Genomic DNA, 23,950 nt, shown 5'->3' with positions numbered 1-23,950 from the left:
ATACACACAGCCCCAAATAATACCTTCACACCCAAACTTCAACCCCCCAAAATCGACATATCTCTCTCCACCAGACTAAATAAAGAAACTGATCCAAATACCGCTAAATCCATCACACTAGCATACATTCAAGAAATGGCCAAATTGGTGTCACATTTACACAGACGGGTCCTTTGACCCGAGCTCAAAACGCACAGGATTCGGCATCCATATCAACAAACCCCAAAAAGAAACACAATCATATTGGCTCCCAAATAATCAATCAATTTTCACAGCCGAATTGATGGGGATAGTAACAGCCCTGCACAGCGATCAAATAAACAGACACCAAAAAACCCTAATCCTCTCAGACTCATTAAGTGGGCTCCAGGCCATAAAAAACAAAAACACAAAAAACCTAATACAACAGATAATTAAAAGCGCCAACAATCTACGTAAACTAGGTAAAGACATAGAAATAGTTTGGATCCCTGCCCACGTTGGAGTGTTTGGCAACGAATACGCAGACAAAGCAGCCAAATCAGCACTAAAATTAGAAGTAAGCATCAACCTACCAATATATATAAAAAAACGAATTTAAAAGTATCACAAAGGCAAAAATCTTCCAAAAGTGGCAAAATAACTACCAGAAATCTGATTGTAAACTGAAACACCTGCTACAAAAGCCACTAAAAAAAAAAAAAAATCCATCATAAAACCAAAAAATTGACAGAGTAATACCTAAACTACAAACAGGCCACACCAAACCGGTAAATGCCCCAACTGCAACTTAAAAGAAACGCCCGAACACGTAATACTATATTGCACATATTACCAGCAACACAGAACAACACTCCAATCCACACTAAATTGCAACAATCAAATGAAACTAGCAACTGTACTGAATCCCCTAAATGACTTAACAATCTTTAAAGCACTAGGCATATATCTAATCAAAACAGGCCTACTTGGTCGCATTTAAAAATAAAGGTACAACAAACAAGCTGCCAATAAACCCTAAAATTCTAAACCTATAAAAACACACAAACTCCTTTTAGTCTCCCCCCACAGCTTTTATGGCATATTTCAAAATTCCAAAATTGTTCTCCAAATTAAGTAAGCAACCCTAAAGAGCCCCACCTAGGTTGCCTCACCTTTTCGGACCAAACACCAAATGGCCTGGCGGGCCTGTGCGCGAAATACGTATATGTCGGAAAGCGCACGTTAAATTCCTAATTTAAGTAAGTAACCCTCATTCTAACAAATAGAATTCATCTGGATACCCGCCCACGTAGGAATCTTTGGCAACGAAAACGCCGATAAAGCAGCCAAATTATCCCTTAAACTCCCAGAAATAAGCTTAAACCTAACGATCTCAAAATCAGAAATTAAAAGTGCCACTAAACAAAAAATCACCAAAAAATCGCCAAATATATACCTAAACTCAAATAGCCAAATCAGAAAAATTCTCTAAAAAACCCTAACTAAACCAAAAATACTACACCCATCCAAAAAAATCGATAGAATAATCACTAAACTACAAATAGGCCACACCAAACTAAATAACTACCTTAATATAGCTAAACTACACGCAACAGGAACCTGCCCACACTGCAAACAACAAGAAACACCAGAACACGTACTCATTCACTGCACACACTACCAAACACACCGAACCACACTACAAACAACAAGAAACACCAGAACACGTACTCATTCACTGCACACACTACCAAACACACCGAACCACACTACAAACAACAAGAAACACCAGAACACGTACTCATTCACTGCGCACACTACCAAACACACCGAACCACACTACAAACAACAAGAAACACCAGAACACGTACTCATTCACTGCGCACACTACCAAACACACCGAACCACACTACAAACAACAAGAAACACCAGAACACGTACTCATTCACTGCGCACACTACCAAACACACCGAACCACACTACAAACAACAAGAAACACCAGAACACGTACTCATTCACTGCACACACTACCAAACACACCGAACCACACTACAAACCACCCTAAATCTTAATACTGCACTTACTCCAGAATCAATCCTAAATCCACAAAATAAATAAGATTAACTTAATTAAAACAGGACTAATTAGTCGCATTTAAACCCCAAATAAACTAATAAAACCAAAATCACATAAACTAACAAACCACCTACCACACACAGCTCCCTAAGTTCGCCCTCTACCTACTCTTGACATTCATTCCAAATCTCAAAATCTCCAAATTACTATATAAGCAACCCTTAAACCCCCCTCCTGGGTTGCACCCCCACTTCCCCCCCCCCCCCCCCCCCCCCTTTCGGAAACACATTAAATGGCCTGGCGGGCCCGTGTGCGACATACGCTTGCAGTCGGAAAGCGCACGTAAAATCTCCAATATAAGTAAGTAACCCTCATTCAGTCTTGCTTGTCAACGGTATAAGGATCTATACCGAAACGTCGCTTTTCACAGTATTAAAGAAGTTGTTATCCATAAAATTGTGTCTACCTTGTCATCCGTCAACTTCTAAGTAATGCCTATCAAACAATCTTCTGCAATTGTTCGGGGAGTGAGTATCATCTTTTTTATGCAATGGAATAATTATGCTAGTACAGCATGAAGCTGGAAAATAGCCGAGGATTTATTACATTTCATATCCTCAATGGCTTTAAATATTTCCTCCTAAGTAGTTGGAGAGACTAATGAATATGTACTTATGTGTGTATGCATCAGTCCCGCTGACAAAGACAGCTTCGCCGTCATTCTCATTCAAATGTTCAGCAGTGTCAAATTAATCTTTAAAATATTCGCACTACCTTTCAGTCGTTATTGGCGATATATGTAAATCTAAAATTTTGAATTGTTTTAGAGTCCCCCAAACCCTTTTGGCATCAAGCATGCTAGATAATAATGTACGTTTCATATTATCAGAGCGTAGACGTTTCTCATCACGTAGGGTACTGGTTGACATATTCCGAGATTTGATTGTGATGTACAGTTGTGATGAAAAATTATCTTTGTCACGTTTACAACATTTAAGTAGCATGTCTCTTTCCATCCTAAAAATGAGCGTTCTTTATCATTCCAAGGATATCATATCAAGGCTATCAAGATTCCGCAGAGTTACATACAGTGCTGGTGAATAAATCTATTGAGACATCAATATCATCTAAAGCTTTGTCAAAACACAAGATACTTCTGTTTAAAAGAATCTGCCCATAAGTTCGGACACCTTGTCACTGTACAACACGTATCTGAACATGCCACGTGCAGGCTCGTTGGTGAGAAACGACGCCAATGTTGTCACATTTCAAAAATAGTTGCTGGATACAATAACCTGAGGGATTTTGACCGTTTAAATCACCCTTTATAACACAGTTTTTAGGACGCCCGCCATATGGAGCTTGTTCATCAGATCGCTGAAGAATATAGGAGCGCAGAGTAAATGCAATAAGAAAAGTACGTCCCCAGAGCAACAGCTTGGAGACTTGTATCAGGGGGACTGTGGATCACATCCTGTCTCACCAAAATGGTGGATCCTCCAGTGGCTTCAGCACCAAGAGGGGGCACGGGTGGCCCAGTCGTCTAAGGCACCGCGATTCGCTGTGCAGAGTTGCGTCCATTGGGCACGCCAGAAACCTATGATTGTGGGTTCGAATCCTGGTTCGCCCCGATTATGTTTCTAGGTTTGTCAGCACCGTACCCGTGCTCGTGGGTTTCACCGAAGTGGTAAACGTCTGAGACCTGCATCACTTCGGGCTTTCATCCCACATTAAGCTGACACGCCGTGATATGACTGGAATACCGCTAAAAGCGGCGTTAAACCAAACTCACTCACTCACTCATTCAGCCCCCAGAGAAGAAAATAAATTATATGAATTGTCCTGATGGAAGTCAAATGTATTTGTCTGCTTGACATATGTCTCTTGAAAGCAGATTGTTGATGGTTTAAAATCCTGTACCAGTAATTGCATGTCATTAAAATTGATCCTGAGACCTCTGCAATTAAACCGAAGGAGGGAGTTATTATACGTGTTATTGGGGGTGGAAGAACTGGGAATCTACCTTGCCTCGACCGAGGAGACATGCTTCTATTTCCCGCACGGGGATGAGGGGAGACAAGTAGTAGATAGAGTAAGTGTGTTACCTGGCATGCTCTAAAATACACAAGCATACAAGCATACAAGCATACAAGCATACACATTGCATTGGGTTTGCTAAGAGTCACAGTGACGCTCCATTTCGTTTATGAATATGGGATTCTCTGAAACATTTCATCCCGAGCTTACTGTGTAAATCTCATCACTTTGTGCACGCGAGTCAGCGTCAGACCCTTTCTGAGATGAAGTTTGAGAGTTTCATAATGTGTGGCATATTTGGTTTTGTCTTTTGTTCACAACACTGTTTTGCCAGACGATTTTTACAGTGCAAGACCCGACTGTTTTATGAGCTCCTTTGAATAAGGAGAGAAATAGTCAGTTGGCATGATTCTATGAGATGCGGCCAGAGCGAAGGAGGCGAAAACTTTCGTGGCAAGCGAACGCTTTAACCACTCGCCTATCCCACCATACCCTGCCTCCAACGTTCTCCCAGTGTGAATGGGGCGGTCGGGTAGTCTAGGGGTTGAAGCGTTCGCTCGTCACGCCGAAGACCAGGGTTCGAATCCCGACATGGGTACAATGCGTGAAGCCCATTTCTGGTGTCCCCCGCCGTGATATTGCTGGAATATTGCTAAAAGCGGCGTAAAACCTCACTCACTCACTCACTCCCAGTGTGAATCATGAAGAGGTCTTTCTTGGAATATGTTTTGCACATTGTATCACCAAGACCCCGTATCCTGACGGGTTTTCATCGAGGGTGATCAAACAATAATTAGAGCGACCGATGTAATTTGCCTCATTCGCAGTGTAAGGCGCTCATCACACTGCAATAAAACTTTTGAAACAAATTCTTAATTAAGACATAAGTTTAATATGGAAATGTATTAATGGTTAATTTAATATATAAATTTATGTAAATGTATGTGTAGCAGGGGGTGGAGTCATCCCACAGATGACATCCTTACTTTGTCAGCTTGCTGACGGGGTTAACCTCTTTGGTCATGTGGACAAGGCGTCCGACCTCGGATCAGAAGGTCCGTGGTTCGAATCCCATCACGGGACTCGTAAATTGTATAGCGGCTACATATGTAACAGTCATATTTGCAACATTTACAAGCAAGTAAAGTAACCTTTTATCCGGTCTCAGTATGTAATACCGAGGCTATCCGGAATCGCTACAGGGGAATCGCAAGCGGATATCATCCTCGATTATCCAGTGAATTAAACCTCCATTCTGGAATGCTAAGACCCTTGACACATTTGCTGCCATATCTTCGTTTGTTTGAGTCCGATTCGAGTGACATGACGTTACAATAGCAGTCCAAAATAATAAATCTCATGAGCGAGATAGATTCAAAGCTAGGTCATTGATCAGACAGATGGGAAGCTATGGTGGCGATGGGGTCCACGGGACTTATTGTGATAGATATAATACCCTAGATAACAGAGGTTGAGCACAGAGCACTGAGGCCCTTTGGAGGAGGCAGTGAGCGACTGAATTTACCGCCACGGTGAACAGTATTTTAGTTATATCACAAGCAGGATCCTGATAAATTAAGAGTCATAAGAATTTGGACTGGAACCCGATACCGGCGGAACATAGAACGACAATAGATCACAACTGCGTCAAACCTTTGACGACAAGACGTAAACGACATATCATAAACAAATATTAAAATGTTAAAATTGACTTTATTTTTATGAATTGCTTTGCCAGGTCGACCGTTTGAACATACATTTAGACACCAAAAATTACGTAATCTAGATGACGAAGGCCCCGTGACCTTTTCGTCGCCAGAAAAGATGCAGTGATAATACCTCTGTGCCTAAAATACACAGCAAACATTAGCGCCTAGGCACACCCGTCCTTGATCCACTTGTCCTCCAAAATCGATGCAGTCATCCTCGACGGTAAACAGACATGATCCTCCTATGGCTCCACACACTGTGGATAATAAAAATAATAATGATTATGATAACGGTGATGACAAGGGTACTACTACTACTACTACTACTACTACTACTACTACTACTACTACTACTACTATATACATACACACAAACACACACACACACACACACACACACACACACACACACACACACACACTATGAAAACAAGTATGAAACAAGTCCTGATAAAGTGTTATTACATAGTTGTGCTTTTGGTGTCGTAGTTGAAGCAGATGTTGGTGGTGTAGTCGTGGTAGCTGATGTTGTTGGTGTTGTGGTAGTAGCTGATGTTGATGTTCTCGTCGTAGTTGATGTTGTTGGTGTAGTCGTAGTAGCTGATGTTGATGTTGTCGTAGTAGATGTTGTAGGTGTAGTAGTCGCTGGTGTTGTAGTAGCTGATGTTGGTGTAGTCGTAGTAGCTGATGTTGTTGGTGTTGTCGAAGTAGATGTTGTAGGTGTAGTAGTCGCTGGTGTTGGTGTTGTAGTTGATGTTGTTGGTGTAGTCGTAGTAGCTGATGTTGTTGGTGTTGTCGTAGTAGATGTTGTAGGTGTAGTTGTCGCTGGTGTTGTTGTAGTAGCTGATGTTGTTGGTGTTGTCGTAGTAGCTGATGTTGGTGTTGTTGTAGCTGATGTTGATGTAGTCGTACTAGCTGTTGATATCGTAGTCGCTGATGTTGTTAGTGTTGTTGCAGGAGCTGATGATGTTGTTGATGTTGTTGTGGTAGGCGTTGTTGAAGATGGAACCTCAGCAGGTGTGGGTTTAGTTGTCGGACCATCTCGACATATCTCCAGATTTTCAATGCTTTTCTGGATCCGTATTTCAAATTTATCAAACCTGAAAATGTTAAACGTTTGGATTGTTGATTCTAGTAAGAATTACGAAGTATCTGTTCCAAACAGAGGTTATTAAATACCAAACTTGGCGAGGGAATTTCACAAATATTTCACGAGAACCGATTAATGAGTAGTGGTATATTCCATATGATCCATGGTATATTTCTTTAGGAAATTAGGCGGTCGGGTAGCCTAAGGGTTAAAGCGTTCGCTCGTCTCGCCGAAGAGCCGGGTTCGATTCCCGACATGGGTACAATATGTAAAGCCCCCCCCCCCCCCCCCGTGATATTGCTGGAATATTGCTAAAAGCGACGTAAAACCATACTCACTCACTCACTCACTCTTTTGGAAATGTGGATGTGGACACTTTAGTTCATTCAATCTATTGTTGCAATTATGTCACATAAAACCGTATAAAATTGTAAATTGGGATTTCCTGTACAAGAACTCACCATTTAAATTTGCAGCAACATGACCTCTTGTTTTCAATGTCCCTTCTTAAGGCTGCAACATAGAAGACTAAATTGTATATGGAAGCGAAATCCAATGGTAATGCCTTGTGGCCGACCTTTCAATAATATGTTGATGTCGTAGTAGGTGATGCGTAGATCAATGCTCATGGTATCAATCACTGGCTTGTCTGGTCCAGACTCGATTATTTACAGACCGCCGTCATATAGCTGGAATATTGCTGAGTGTGGCGTTAAACAACAAACAAACAAACAAACAAAGGTGATGGCCTAAACTATGGTCATAACGAACTCAAAGGGACCACTGATATTAGTTCGATATAACCGTAGTTTTTTATAAGCATATACTGGGACCAAACAATATGTTCGCTATATCCGTCAGTTCGTTATAAGCGTGCTCGTTATAAAAGTAGTGTACTGTATATAATATATTCAGGACAACCGGAGGCAAAACAATGTTGTTTCAGGGATTAAAAAAGGAATATTCGATCTTCCAAAATCCAAGATTTAAGTTTTATCTGAAGTTCATAATCATATCTGATTGTGTGACAGCGAGTGGTAGTCGGTATATTCAAGCGGCGTAATAGCAGGCAGGCCACCATGTCCATATAATAAATACGGCGTCAGCGGTTGAATATAAGAACAGAAAACATATGCTATGATTTATTATTGTTCGTCCTTTCAATTAAACTTTAAATAGTATTCTATTGCCAGTTGTCACACGATGAGACAGATGTGGCGGCTGGTGCCAACAAGAATCGAATTTCAATCACGTGAAAATAATTTCACTGTTAGAACTTCAATGTTAGACGAGCTTACCAAGCATATTTGAAGAAGTGTTTAACGTTAACAATTACGCAAAACAATTTTTAAAACCCTTTTTTTACCTCAAACATATCAACTGTATTATGTATCTGAAAAATAAAATTAAATATGCAAATTCATCAGGATGCCTAAATTTCTTTACGAGATTTCAGCAGAGATTTCTTGCAGCTATTGAAGGGGTTTTGTAGCTTTTATTTATCTACCGTTTATCATCACCCACGTGTTCACATGTGTCATTCTGGGCTGGGCATATTGTAAAGGCCTCAATGAATAGCGACTGTTGCCATATTTAACTAACTTCTTCTGTCCAGTATAACTCAGAAACAGTCGTGCTCGTACCGTGTGCTTAGTTTATGGAAATTTAAAGAAAATAAATAAATAATGGCCCTAAAAGACCGTAGCATTAGGTCTATGATGTCCATACTCCTCTCAATGCACACTATAAGCTCTTGCATCGCCGTGGGGGTTGTTATGAGAATCAAAAGAAGCTGACATGCCTGGGAAGCTTTTAACAAACCCTGAATGTACACAAACATCAGAATGAACGCAGAAGTGTGAAAACCGATGACACACGGACCTGTCTGTTCTCCACCCGGGTCATATTACTCTCCGTCAGCTACGACGCAGTTTTATGCGACATAACACGGCTGATTACGATCTGAAGTCTGGTTCAAACATGACATACACAAAGGACGATACAGTTTCGCGATACAGTGTTACGTTACATTGCATCAAGCAATGCATCTGAAAGTCAGCCTTGAATAATGCATGCCGAGTTGCAACCATTGCTAGTGTCACCTTTGCCTCTTCACAGCAAACATCGTGTTTCTATAAAGTTTAAACGTTAAGTACGGCGACTAAAAAAACGGGGAATTGGGCGTCAAACATTTGAATCTGTGAAAAGGGTGCTGGGGATGTGTGCATTTATGAAATAACCGTATTACCCATTCTCAGTCTAAAAACATCATTTTGAAGACATAATTCTGAACTTGTAATATATCTCTGTAAGGTGGCTGACTTGTCTCCCGCTGAGACCTGACCATTTTCAACTGACCAATTTTCAGTTACCATCTCCATAATTACTCAAAGCTACCGGCGCAAAGGTCCCCTTTTGTCTTGAATAATTTAAATTACAATTAACAATCTGTAACTATTGCTGACATCCTGTTTTGTACCATATACGCTGACTTCTTCCTTATCCAGCAGCTGGACAAGGGATAATCGCTGGCCAAGGGATAATCGCTGGCCAAGGGATAATCCCCATCGTGTTTATTTTTAGCTGGGTGTTCATATTAAACGCTGTACGGGGCCTGTGGATGCTTGTAACACATAGATAACGATTCGCGACGCAAAAACAAATTATAGTTATACTTTTCCTTCGCATCTCAAATCTACAAAATTCACAGTCCAGGTAAACAGTGAAACAGCATTGTGATAATCGTTAACTGGTTTCTGGTTGGCGAGAAGTTATCTCCTCTCCCTATCATGTGCATGGTCTAGGTTTCGAAAATTCTTCTTGGGTGGCATCAAAATAGCTGGGTTGTGTTCGCAGTATTATTCTGCTCAACGTGCACTACCTCCATGAATTTGTACACGTTTGGACGTCGTCCCTCGAGATGATGTGTTGGCGTCGACCCCCTGTCAGTGGCATATTATTGTGCTTCAGGACAAAGTCGTCTTTGGTGTTGATGGTGGTCGGGCATCCTCTACATTACCCCCCGGCACAGTGTATGTGCACAGTTCACCAATTAGTCGTGTCGTCATATTTGTGCGGTATTCACCAATTAGTCGTGTCGTCATATTTGTGCGGTATTCACCAATTAGTCGTGTCGTCAGATTTGTGCGGTATTCACCAATTAGTCGTGTCGTCATATTTGTGCGGTATTCACCAATTAGTCGTGTCGTCAGATTTGTGCGGTATTCACCAATTAGTCGTGTCGTCATATTTGTGCGGTATTCACCAATTAGTCGTGTCGTCAGATTTGTGCGGTATTCACCAATTAGTCGTGTCGTCAGATTTGTGCGGTATTCACCAATTAGTCGTGTCGTCATATTTGTGCGGTATTCACCAATTAGTCGTGTCGTCATATTTGTGCGGTATTCACCAATTAGTCGTGTCGTCATATTTGTGCGGTATTCACCAATTAGTTGTGTCATATGTGAGATGCCCCATTAATCGCCTCTTGTCTTACCATCACCACGCTCCGGTGAATCTGTACCATAAAAATAGATGCTAGACAAGTAGACAAGTAGGAAGACCCACCCCCATCCCCCAATAAGCCACCAGGCAGACTGGGCGCCGGCCCGATAGTTGAAATTACCCCGGGATCTCGTTTTAATCCCAGTAAGGGGGATCCCCGCAGTGGCGGAATTTTTCGTTTTGAGGGATGATTTTGCCTGTCATTTTTTATCGCCTGTTTTATGCTATTTCCGTTTTTCAAATTTACTTTTGGTCAAGCATTTGTGATAAGTATGCCCTAAAGTACTAAAGTCTGCAAAGTTGCTTTGGTTTTTGACTTTACATGCCCTTTAAATAAGTTGATAGTTCATATTTGTAACAATCGGAACACGTAACTTGTGAAAAGTGCATCCCAACCGGTTTTGAAGATAAGAAAACTGTATGGATGACAACTTCCGGCATATATCGACGTAGATTCAAGCTGTGACAACAACCAAGTGATGAGATGGATATATTCAGGACATGTTGTGACAGCAGCAGATTAACATTGACAACAACAGGTAACAGATAACAAGTAGCATACAGATAATTGGATGAAGCCGGTTTTGGAGACTTCAAAAAATCTTTTATGAAGGGTTTATGATAATTTTATTCTCACTATGTTTGGGACAAGAGATTCGTTGCTGAAACATAATACAAGCATATCATCAATTGCTTGACTAGTTAGCTGTATATAATGACATCATGGCTTAGGGACATTTTGTGCTGCAATAACTTACATATTTTATACACTGTCAGAAAAGCGGGTCCAGATACTTGTGATCCGATGTCTCTGGGTTGAGTCCGAGCGTTGACGTTGCTCGTGTTTTCCAAACAAAATGGCAACTACCTGTGCCAGTTTTACTGAATACTGTCCGTACTGTCTTACAAGCAGTAGTGAGTGAGTATGGTTTTACGCCGCTTTTAGCAATATTCCAGCAATATCACGGCGGGGGACACCAGAAATGGGCTTCACACATTGTACCCATGTCGGGAATCGAACCCGAGTCTTCGGTGTGACGAGAGAACGCTTTAACTACTAGGCTACCCGACCGCCCCTTTTACAAGCAGTAGGATTGTAAGCAGGAATTTCTCACCAACAAGATCTAACGCCGGCGTGTTCCCACAGTTGAAATCTCTGCGCTTGCACCACCACAGCTCCTTGATCACCTTGCATCGGCTTTTGATGAGACTGAAACATCATCATTATTATCATCATCATCATCATCATCATCATCATCATCACCATCATCATCACTAAATCGTTGATTGATAAGGGTGCCCAAGTAGGTCCTACATGGATTGAAAACTTGCCCCGTGACATGTATTTTTTAACCCGAGCCGCCAAAGGGCGAGGTGCACGTGACAAAGGCTCGTTGAACGCATAACACGTGCATCTCGCAGGGCCGACTCACCGTGTCCTCACGTTTAAGTGAGTGAGTTGTGTTTAACGCCGCTTTTAACAGTATTCCAGCTATATCGCGGCGTGCCAGCTTAATGTGGGAGGAAAGCCCGAAGTGGTGTAGGTCTCAGACGTTTATCACTTCGGTGAAACCCACGAGCACGGGTATGGTGCTGACAAACCTAGAAACATAATTTGGGCGAACCGGGATTCGAACCCACAGGTTTCTAGCGAGCCCAAGGGACGCAGCTCTGCACAGCGAATCGCGGCGCCTTGGACGACTGGGCCAGCCGTACCCCACCCCACCCCCCACCCCCCTCCCTACCCCCTACTGAAAGCCCAAACAAAACATTACTATAGTTTTAAACCACTCTAGGTTTAATACCACCAAGATAGATGATTGGTATGACAGTTTCCCGAATTGAAATGGGGTAGCGAAAGCAAGCCTTCAACAAAATGGCCAAAAGGCACACTCTTAAATCGCTCAAGTTCAACTCGTCACATCAGTAGCGTGTATGACCACGCCCTTCTACGACACGTAAAAACTCTCCGGCGCACAGAAAAAAGTCAGTCGTCTGATGACGTCACGTGGGATATGTCGCCATTCTACCTTGGAGGTTTTTTTATCCGAGTCCAACATACCGTCCCTATTATCTATATACCCTTATTGTACGTGTAGTTTCGGCTGACTAGGGGGGCATTGGTTTTTCACTTTGTCGCATTGTCTACAAACCAAACGTGCCGTGGACGTGAATCACTTTCTGTAAACAGCCTTGTTGTGTTTGGACGGTGTGTTTTGCATTGATTTAGTTTTAACTTGTGTTTTCACATTTTTGCAATTTCACTTTTAAAGACGTGTTGGTAACGTGTTTTTTGGCCGTCGGTTCAGGCCAGGCCACTCGGATTTGTTGAAATGGCCAGTAAAAGGGGTCTAACTGAGAATTTCAACGTTTAAACATCGATGCCGAGTGGTCTAACTCTATACTTAAGATGTCACTGCAAATCATTGTATGTCATCTTTCACCTGTATTGTTTATGTCATTCATTGTTTACATTATTTACAAAATATATTTAGCAACTGTCAACAGGGAGCGCAGAATGATCAAGAAACGAGCATGTATTAAATTGTAGTAAAACCTACTACAAGCTTAGTAATATGTCATTGCAGTTATGAGAAGAATATTGCTAAATATCACTTAATGAGTATAATTAACTGGTGATACCGGTAGTTTTTTTAAAGATGGATAGTGATCACTACTGATTGAAATAAATTGTACTAATCTACAATAATCCTCCTACTTGTCTAATCAGCAAACAATTACTAACTGGTTGGTAAAGTCAACTTGAAGTAACATGTTAGTCTCTGGGTGGATATTGAATTTCATTAAGTTAATAGGTTTTACAAACTTTACGAGTAAAACTGTGGGGAAACTACCTCCTTGGATAGTCAGTGAATAAACCGAAGGTGCACACAGCTCTCTCCTCTCTTGTTTCAAGTTAGAAAACATTAAGACTGTATTCATACATCAATTTTGTAACTCTTGTTATTATTATCTAGAAAATGTAAGATTTAAGTTTAAACGGCACTGCGATATTGTAGCGCTCTATCTAATATGTACTATCAGTTCGAAATGTCTGAGGGGGGCACGGGTGGCCCCGTCGTCTAAGGCGCCGCGTTTCGCTGTGCAGAGTTGCGTCCCTTGGGCACGCCAGAAACCTATGATTGTGGGTTCGAATCCCGGTTCGCCCCAATTATGTTTCTAGGTTTGTCAGCACCATACCCCTGCTCGTGGGTTTCACCGAAGTGGTAAACGTCTGATACCTGCATCACTTCGGGCTTTCCTCCCACATTAAGCTGACACGCCGTGATATAACTGGAATACTGTTAAAAGCGGCTTTAAACCCAACTCACTCACTCACTCACTCGAAATGGCTGACGTTAATTGTGAACCGTTTAATTCTTAGGCACTATCCAGTGGTGTTTGATGTGTATTGCGTCGCTGGATCCTCCAGCTTATATGACTATAAAGTACAAAACCAATAATATTTTATAATATTTCAATATCCGCGACTGTATTCTCATTCTATGTCTTTTATTTTCTGTTTAACATGACGGATGTGTATATAGTCTAGATTTACGTACATAAGCGTAGTGTACATGTATAGATTACAAACCGGTTCCTGGAGATGACACAACTACTTCAAGCAATGCTGTGTCCGAGTGGGGTATTCATGCTAAACTGCGGCGTGGTATCTCGGTGGGCTAGCACTATAACACACACACACACACACACACACACACACACACACACACACACACACACACATGAGGTACAAAATGACAGCAAAATACACATTATAATAGCGGATATGTGGTTAGCCGGAAGATTTTACAATTTGCATTACATATTTACAGAATTTACTAAGGTTTTTTAATACAGATATCTCTCTACAAGTGAAAAGTCTTTGAAATTTAATCATATTAGGTCTTTTAGAATATGTAGGTTGGATATACAAAATTCTTTCTTTAGTAAAATATGGACATTTAAATATAAAGTGAAATTCATCTCTAATATCATCAATAAAACACAATTTACATTTTCTTTCACAAATAGGTATCCCATTCCATCTTCCTTTTTCAGTTGGTAAGTGGTGGCATGAAGTAAGAAATAAAAGTAGAGGGATAGCTTTATTTAGGGGTAGGGACGTTAGATAATTTTCTAATTCAAATAGTGGTTTCAAGAGAGAATAGACTACACTTTTTTTTAATTTCCACCTCAGAGCTCCAGGTTTGTTTAGCATGATCAGTTAAAATAGAGTGAGCTGTTGCTTTGAGCCAGGAAGATGAAACAGGAGACTGTGACAACCATACATAACTTAAACCAATATTGTTTAGAACATTTGGAATACATGAAATCCAGTCATAGTTGTAAACACCTGTATTATGGATGTTATATACAATAGAGTAAATGATTGAAGATATTTTGCTGGATTTATCTGTAAGTAATTTCGACCAAAAGGTTAACATACGGGTTTTAACATCAACAGATAACGGAACTCTACCTAGTTCACCGTAAAGCATGCATGAAGGGGTACTCTTTTAACAGGTAATAATTTTCTCATGAAACAAATATGTACATTTTCAATTTGTTTTAGATTAACAAAAACCCATAATTCACAACCATATAATGAGATTGGTTTTACCATTGTGTCAAAAAAATATAATTGGCATTGAATTGATAAATTAAGGTTTCGGCTTTTACGTAGTACGAAATACATGGATTTTGTAGCCTGTTGACATAGATTAGCAATGGATGCTTTAAAAGAACACTTTTTATCAAATATAACACCAAGATATTTGTATTCAGTGACATATTCTAAAGGAACACCATGGAGTTAAATATCTTTACTCATATCATTTTTATTACCACCAAATATTAGAACTTTAGTTTTATCAATATTGATAGTTAATTTCCAAATTTTGCAATATGAATCAAAATGCTTGATAGCTTTTTGGAGATTCGTTTTTGAAGAAAGCGAGACGGACAGTGTCATCGGCATATAAAAGAGCAAACAATTTAATAGATAAATTTAGCATGGAATGTGTTACTTCTGAATTAATTAATAGACCTGAACAGTCTTTGGACATTAAAAATGTTTCTGAGTCATTTAGTAACAAAGAGAATACAACAGGTGATAAGTTTTCTCCTTGTCTAACTCCTACAAGGCAAGGGAAAATATCTGATTCAATGCTATGTACCTTTACACACGATTTTATACCACTATACATGGATTTTAAAATTCTGAAACATTTGCCATCTATACCTTGGCTGAACAGTTTACTCCACAAGGCAGTCCTTCTTACATTATCGAAAGCCTTTTTAAAATCAATAAAACAACAAAATAATTTCTTTTTTCTTGACTTAAATAAATCTACAAGGCATTTAAGGGTGAATATGTGATCAGTTGTAGAATATTTTTTACGGAAACCAGTCTGCGCTTCAGATAAAATATTTTGATCTTCTATAAAATTTTGGATTCTATTACGAATAATGTTTGTAAAGAGTTTACCAAATTTTTAAAATCAATAAAACAACAACAAAAATTCTTTTTTCTTGACTAAAATAAATCTACAAGGCATTTAAGGGTTAATATATGATCAGTTGTAGAATATTTTTTACGGAAACCAGTCTGCGCTTCAGATAAAATATTTTGATCTTCTATAAAATTTTGGATTCTATTACTAATAATGCTTGTAAAGAGTTTACCAAAACAACTGATTGGTCTATAATTTTCTGGATCATATTTGTCACCTTTACCTTTATAAATAGGACGAATTATACCACTGAGCCACTGCTCTGGATAAACACCATCATCTAAAATGGTGTTAAATAACCTTAACATATACAGGTAGCATAATGACTTGAGTGGTTTTAATATATTCATTAATAATTTTATCAGGGCCACATGCTTTATTATTTTTCAAATTTGCTATGGCAATCAAAATTTCATCACGTGAAATGGCACCATTCAAAGCAGAGTTACAATCTTCAATGTGTATATCAAATTGATCAGTGAAAAATCATCATCATCTTCATCAGGTGCATCATTTAATTTGAACCCCATTTCACCTCACCTCACCTCACCTCACCTCACCTCACCTCACCTCACCTCACTTTGCTGAACATCTGGGGTTTTCCGTAGTGAAATGATGCTGTTGTAGAACAATGTTTTCACTATTACAATACAAGTAATGAAGACATACATGCTACATATTACCAAGTAACACAAGAGCACGTGTGCCGGATACTGGGCGTATACAGCTATGTTCCAAATCTTTTTCATCTTTTAGTTCAAGGTAAGACCCGTTTTACATACAATATTGCCTCGGGAAAACGTCGCCCGAGTTAGAGCTAGACCCGTGAAAACAACTTGGTTGATACATGTCATCCTATCCCAATTGCGTAGATCGATGCGCATGATGTCAAGCACTGGGTTGTCTGATCCGGGCTCGATTATTTACAGACTGCCGTCATATAGCTGGAATATTGCTGAGTGCAGCGTTAAAGAACAATCAAACACACAAACAGTGAGGGCAATGGTGAAACTTTGATATAAGCTGTGGACACTCTTGCCTAGTTGACAAAAGGAACGTGCTACAAGTAATAATGACGAGTAGTTTGGAATTAGGGGATAATCAGATTGTTACTGGCTTATTTCCATATAACACCAGGCGTCTCTCGACCAATATCCAATCCTTTGTCACATACTGGAGTCTACGGAGATACCTTACATGACACAGATATTATTTACAGATTACCTCCACAGTGCGATCCTGTTAGTGACAAGGTGGACAATAACGGTATTGTTCAGGTATATATACATGCATCATTACTAGAAGTGATGCATTGCCTACGTGTAATTATGCGGCAGGCTTTATGCTCCGGTAACTGACACACCTTTCGTAGTTTCTACATAAGACGTAAACAATGCACATACAGTAAACTACGGTTATAACGAACACGCTTATAACGAACTGACGGATATAACGAACTTACTTTTTTGTCCCGACTATTTGCTGTAGTTATGCTGTACATATGCATATAACGAACCACGGCTACAACGAATTAAACTTAGTGGTCCCTTTGAGTTCGTTATAACCGTAGTATACTGTAGTGAGTAAGTGAGTGAGTATGGTTCTACGCCGCTTTTTGCAATATTCCTGCTATATCACACCCATGTCGAGAATCGAGAATCGAACCCGGATTTTCAGCGTGACGAGCGAACGCGTTAATCACGAGCTTAACCAAAAGCCCCTTTCACACAGGAACCCTGGCGACACCTATATTGTGTTTGCAACTTGAAGTTACACGTGCTTGTTTGTTTGTGGCAGTATCTATCGGTTGCAGCTGTGTGGCAGCGATCTGTAAATAACTGAGCCAGAATCAAGCAATTCGGTGATTGACAGCATGAACACCGATACACACCATCGGAGTTAATGACACACAATCAACCAAGTCACTGAGACTGACCACTCGATCCACTTTCAATGATTTGATTGATCAGTAAGAAATTCAAAATGGACAAAACATTTAGCATTTCTTGTCACAGGGATAGAATAGGTATTCAGCTTGATTTATAGCCGACTATGCTTGTCGTAAAAGGCGACAAACGGGATAGGGTGGTCAGGCTCGCTGACTTGGTTAATACATGTCATCGAATCCCAAATGCGTAGATCGATGCTCATGATGTCAATCACTGGATAGTCTGGTACAGACTTGATTATTTACAGACCCCCGTCATATAGCTGGAATATTGGTTAGTGCAGCGATAAACAACAAACAAACAAACAAACAGAAACATCTACATACACAGAGCCAATGTCTCGGTCTATTCACAGGTGACGTCAGAACGACATATAATCCGACCAATCGAAGCGTCGCTTACGAGACATCGAGGGTGAATGTTGTCATCGTGACCTGACCAAGTTGACATTTCCACCCGCGAGTGCTGGCAGGTCACGCGATGAGATAAATCTATCACGTGACTAGATGATAATCCACATAATCTCCATGTATTGATATGTGACAGTTGGGACCTCAATCGATAGTTCGATATATGTATATTGATCAATAGCAGTTAGAGGACAATATATCCAGATGTTTGATGGGACTGTTTGGTTTATATCCGTTCATAATCAGTGAACTTTACATTTCCTTATTTAGCCTGCCTCATCTTCAAGGATACCAGGTGATAAAGAATAAAACAGATTACGTCAAGATCCATCTTGTGACTGAAAACACTACGGTGTACATACATATTAGTATACATCTTAATTTACACATCACAAGGGATACATAGTTTCATCTTTAAAGGATCCTTTTGATGAAAAATCTATTGTTTGTATTTAAGAACTTTTTTATTGATACTTATATATATATGAATGACCATACACAATCGGCAGGATGAATTAGTATCTGAGATTGTCAGTGATAGTATCCTCGAGGGGGGTTAAAGTGGTGAAAAATATTTGTCCCCCTGATAGGGTATTTAAGACTGCGCCATTCCTAGTAGTTTTAGTACTGCCACGTGTTTAATTGTAGCATATTTCTTTATCTATTTAATACAACCGCCAACGACTAAGTTATGGTGTAAATGCTGCTGGGAAACTGCAGGTAGCAGAGGTACCCCAACGTCCCTGGAATGGTAACCGACTTTGGTTTCTTGTGATCTACGGCCCGTTTATAAAATGTATTGTCATGTACAGTGATATCGTTTTAATGGGATACATACACGTTTTAAATACACATTTGTGACAATCTAATTGCTTTAGTGTCCCTTGTCGAAAAGTGATATAAAGTCTGAATGTATTTATTACTAATGTAAATGTAAAACTTTTCCCAATATGGCTGAAAGAGTACCAATGTGACTTTAAATTTCAACTCATTCACCCTTGAAAGACACGTTTTGTAACTACAATGTATTATGCTTCTGTGACGATTAAAATTACGACTTCAAATCTGTGTTACATTACACCAAATATTGGTGACCAGGTAGAATCGTGTGCCGCCATAACCCATGGCGTCATGACATGAATCGACCCATGCTTGCCGTAAAAGACGACTATGCTTGTCGTAAGAGGCGACTAACGGGATCGGGTGGTCAGGCTCGCTGACTTGGCTAACGCATGTCATCGTATCCCAATTGCTTGGATCGATGCTCATGATATCAATAACTGGATTGTCTGGTCCAGACTCAGTTATTTACAGACCGCCGTCATTTTGCTGGAACATTGCTGATTGCGGCGTTAAACAACAAACAAACAAACATAACATCAATGAGCTGGCTGTGCAGGTTGCTGCCGTCTTGAAGCTTGAATATTACTGATTACAGTGTTAAACATCAAACAAAATCACAACAAACAAACCATAAATTACTTACGACATCCTGCAATCTTTGCGTAGTTCTGCCCCAGATTTGCATATCCCAGCGTCGCGTGTATCCAATGAGTGGAGCCCCGTTCCCCATAGCGATGTCAGAGCAACGAGGACTGGAAGCAGCGCGTTCATCTTCTAGTGACTACAGATACCACGGTACAGTTGGCGAGAAGGGACGCCGAACATCTGAATTCTAATAACACAACACGATTTATACGCTATTGTGATCACGTGGCATATCGATAGATAACACACTGCTATACCCTCGTTTTCATGTTGTGTAGGGCCAATTGAATGACTACAACGAGCGAGACCAGCCCAACGTATTAGTTGCATCGCTGGTTAAACAAAATTTTGCCTAAGGAAGGTGTTATTCGTATCAAAGCTTTATCAGATGAAAACGGCGCCTGACCTGAGTTGACTTCATGAAAGGAATACGTTTATGTAAATTATATGTGTATTCCAATGAGGAAGATGTTCAAGAAAAATATTTGCAAAGACCTATGGAAACATCTTCATAGGAAACATTTACCCCTCAATTAGAAAAGCGTTTGCACGGTATTGCCCCCTGTTACACGCAGCCTGATCAGCCAAGCTTTAAGTGTTTGTGTGCAGGGCGGTCTTGAAGGACGTTCGTGAGCGTACCTCAACAAACACTCCATGCGGCATTGTATTGTGATGATAAAACCGTCGGGATCGCCGTGAGTGCATTATGAAGTCAGTAAACCAATTAAAACACACCGGAGTCAAACGGACGTTACGGGATGCACGTAACACGTTTCAAGAACTATGTGACATGACCACACACACACACACACACACACACACACACACACACACACACACACACACACACACACACAGACACACACACAGAGACAGACACACACACACACACAGACAGACACACACACACACACACACAGAGAGAGACACACACACACATAGGCACACACACAGAGACACACACACACACAGACACACACACACACAGACAAACACAGACAGACACACAGGCACACACTCACACACACATACATACACACATACATACATACATACATACATACATACATACATACATACATACATACATACCATACATACATACATACATACATACAGACATACATACATACATACATACATACATACATACATACATACATACATTAACGTTCATCGAAACACAAAATCATCTCTTTCATATACAGAAATCCAAGATGTACAAAGTCATAAGCACCTAGGTATTACTATACAAAATAATTATGCATGGAAAATGCATATTGATGATATTGCAAGGAAACGAGTGGCTAATTGTTTAAGAAGTTATAAATATCGGCTATCACGAACTACCTTAGGAATCATTTAGTTTACCAATTTTCTATTATTGTTATCATATTTGGGACAACTGTACTAATGAGCAAGCTAATTTATTGGAAAAGTTCAACTTAGATGCTCTTAGAACCATATATGGCGCTGTCCGGGGTACGAGTCTTTAGAAGATTTACAATGAAACAAATTGTAAGTCATTAAAAGACAGAAGATACAATTCAAAATTGGTAATGTTTTAGAAAATAAATAACCATTTCTCCCCGGAATATCTCTGTAGGCTCACTCCTAATACAGTTTCGGAAAACACAAATTCTAACGTAAGGGATAAAAGTAATCTTCAAACAGAGAAGTGTAAAACAAAAAAATATGCAGATTCATTTATACCTGCTACAACACAACTTTGGAATATGTTTCCAGAACCGTCACACAGTTTAGGAATTTGCTTCACGTTAGGAGAGATAATGATATACACTAGGATTTCAATTATGGAAACAGGGGTTATGTCAATTTATTCACACTCGCCTCAGGCTTGGCAGCGATCTTAACTCAGATCGGTCTGATTGATGTATTTTGGATACTAAAACTTGTTCCTGTGGATGCTTTACACTTCTTTTTTAATGTGTACAAATTACTATGTTCTTCGACATGAAAAGTATTTTACCAAAATGGTTATTCTCTTATTCAAACAGTGCTATGCGGAAATTCGCATTTGAGTAAGGAAGAGCAAATCCAAACATTAGATTCTATTCAAAACTTCATATTAAAAACTGGCAGATTTTCAATTAAGTAAATGAATTGTTTAATATAAACTGCAAATATATTTATTGTATATACACATCTAGCTTGGCATGTGCAATTCATTTGTAACAGTTACATCTAACCTTCATTGATGTATTTATTGTATCATGTCTTATGTGTTATGGAGCGGTATTAACATAAGTGCTTCGCTTGTTTACCAATCCATTTTCACATTTGTTGTGAAAATAAAAATGTTTAAATTATATAATCTCTTTGGAGACGTTATATCATGACTTGAGAAGGGTCGGTCGTCCATATGTGACGTCACGTCAACAAGACAATCATATTGGTTGGTGCGTCTACAGAATCCATAGCAATCGTCCACATTAACAGCTACGACAATTCCTGGTTTGAGACCAATTAGTGGTAGAACCATTCACATCCGGTTGAGGGAATACAAGATCCGGCCCCGACATACGCCAAATTTTGCTTCCACGTAACAGTCAAACACGCCTAGCTTAGTCGAGACAACACCTTAGGTACAGAAGACATGACTTGGGCGGTGTACTGTTCACAGATGACTCCAGGTTTCAGCTTGACAGCTCTAAATTTCGTGGAAGGGTCTACAGGCGTCAGGGAAAACGTTTTAGCGATGTTTGCGTACTCAACGTGATCTGTGGGTAGACGTGGAATGGTATGGGGTGGCATCAAAACTCATCGTTGTTAATGGCAATTTGAATGGTGTACGCTACAGGGACGACATCGTTCGAGATGATTTTCTTCCCTTTGTGCAAATACAAGACGTAACGTCACGTTGCAGCAGGATAATGCACACCCACACACTGAGAACAAATGTTTAGTGGACTCTACTAACTTTATTAGTAACAGAGGCCAGGAGGTTAGTAAACAACGGATTTACTATCTTGCCTGGTAGGTTGCACCAAGATGCTGAAGATTAGTAGTGAGTGAGTGAGTTGGGTTTAACGCCGCTTTTAACAGTATTCCAGTTATATCGCGGCGTGTCAGCTTAATGTGGGAGGAAAGCCCGGAGTGATGCAGGTCTCAGACGTTTACCACTTCGGTGAAACCCACGAGCACGGGTATGGTTCTGACAAACCTAGAAACATAATCGGGGCGAACCGGGATTCGAACCCACAATCATAGGTTTCTGGCGTGCCCAAGGGACGCAACTCTGCACAGCGAATCGCGGCGCCTTAGACGACTGGGCCACCCGTGCCCCCCTGAAGATTAGTAAATGTCACTTACATTAGTATGACTTACCCCCTAAACCACACTGTAGACATGTTTAGGAGCTTGTTTCAGCCCTAAACGGTATGCACATTTAGTTTGTTCTATCTAAACATGTTTAGGGTCTTAACAGATAAAATTAGATATTGCCTCATAGCCTAAACACCACCTAAACACCACATTCCCATGAACCAACCATGTTTTAGATTTTTTACACTTCTAAACGTGTTTAGAATTGAAACACCTTTCAACATGTTTAGAAGTTAAACACCTTTAATCATATTTGATAATGTGCATATCATCAGGTTATAAGTTAAACATGGATGAGAGGTATATTATATACTGAAATTAGATGTGTAAATCAGATTCTTGAATGACACTTATACCGCTATGACTTACATCGACTTTGGTACAATATTAAAATAAACATGTACAAAACTCATGGTGTCTAGGAAATCTGACACCTGTGACGGCAGTAGTCTCCGAATCACAGGAGCGTGACGGACTACAAATCATAAGCTTGCAGGATCGATTCCAACGAGATTTCAATCAATGTGTTGTTGGTGGATGTCTAATAGCATTTCTCGCATACAGGAAGTTGACAATGAAATTATACCTGATTACGACTAAACCTCTGTAGGTAGTGACGTCAGGCCACCTGGTATAAACATACAAACTGAAGAGTTAAGAACAGTGTCTGAGTGGACAGTGAAATTCACAAAGTTAGTTAACTTTACAAACTGTTTTTGTCAGTGCACGTTCGCGTGTCTCAGTTGGCATAGCATTCCTGGATTGTCATGACCGGCTGTTTCTCAAGACCTCTCCCCACATGATATGTCTGGGATGAGATGGGTAGACGTCTACGACAGGACCAGAACGATGAGTGAGTGAGTGA

The 23,950-nt window shown here is 40.1% G+C and overlaps 1 protein-coding gene across 1 annotated transcript; it reads right to left on the bottom strand.

Moving 5' to 3' along the window:
- Positions 1-5,767: 5,767 nt before the first annotated feature.
- Positions 5,768-20,069, bottom strand: LOC124122529 (integumentary mucin C.1-like). The gene is made up of 5 exons (XM_046485577.2): positions 19,739-20,069; positions 11,493-11,587; positions 7,335-7,386; positions 6,249-6,883; positions 5,768-6,040 (listed from the first exon to the last, which is right to left on the bottom strand). The coding sequence occupies exons 1-5, from the start codon at positions 19,864-19,866 to the stop codon at positions 5,922-5,924; spliced, it is 1,029 nt and encodes a 342-aa protein (XP_046341533.2). The 5' UTR covers positions 19,867-20,069; the 3' UTR covers positions 5,768-5,921.
- Between the last annotated feature and the right edge of the window lie 3,881 nt (positions 20,070-23,950).

This window comes from Haliotis rufescens, unplaced genomic scaffold (genome assembly GCF_023055435.1).
Source record: "Haliotis rufescens isolate VD_foot unplaced genomic scaffold, xgHalRufe1.0.p SCAF_9, whole genome shotgun sequence".
NCBI lineage: Eukaryota > Metazoa > Mollusca > Gastropoda > Lepetellida > Haliotidae > Haliotis > Haliotis rufescens.
The sequence above is the reverse complement of the archived record's forward strand: the minus strand, read 5'-3'. Positions and strand labels throughout refer to the sequence as shown.

Bases quoted from the DNA above. Each gene is read 5' to 3' on its own strand.
- LOC124122529 (XM_046485577.2), bottom strand. From the start codon at position 19,866: ATGAACGCGCTGCTTCCAGTCCTCGTTGCTCTGACATCGCTATGGGGA. The intron at 11,588-19,738 runs GTAAGTAATTTA...ATGATGTTTCAG, and splicing joins CGCAAAGATTGCAGGATGTC to TCTCATCAAAAGCCGATGCA. The intron at 7,387-11,492 runs GTGAGAAATTCC...TCTATGTTGCAG, and splicing joins GCCGGCGTTAGATCTTGTTG to CCTTAAGAAGGGACATTGAA.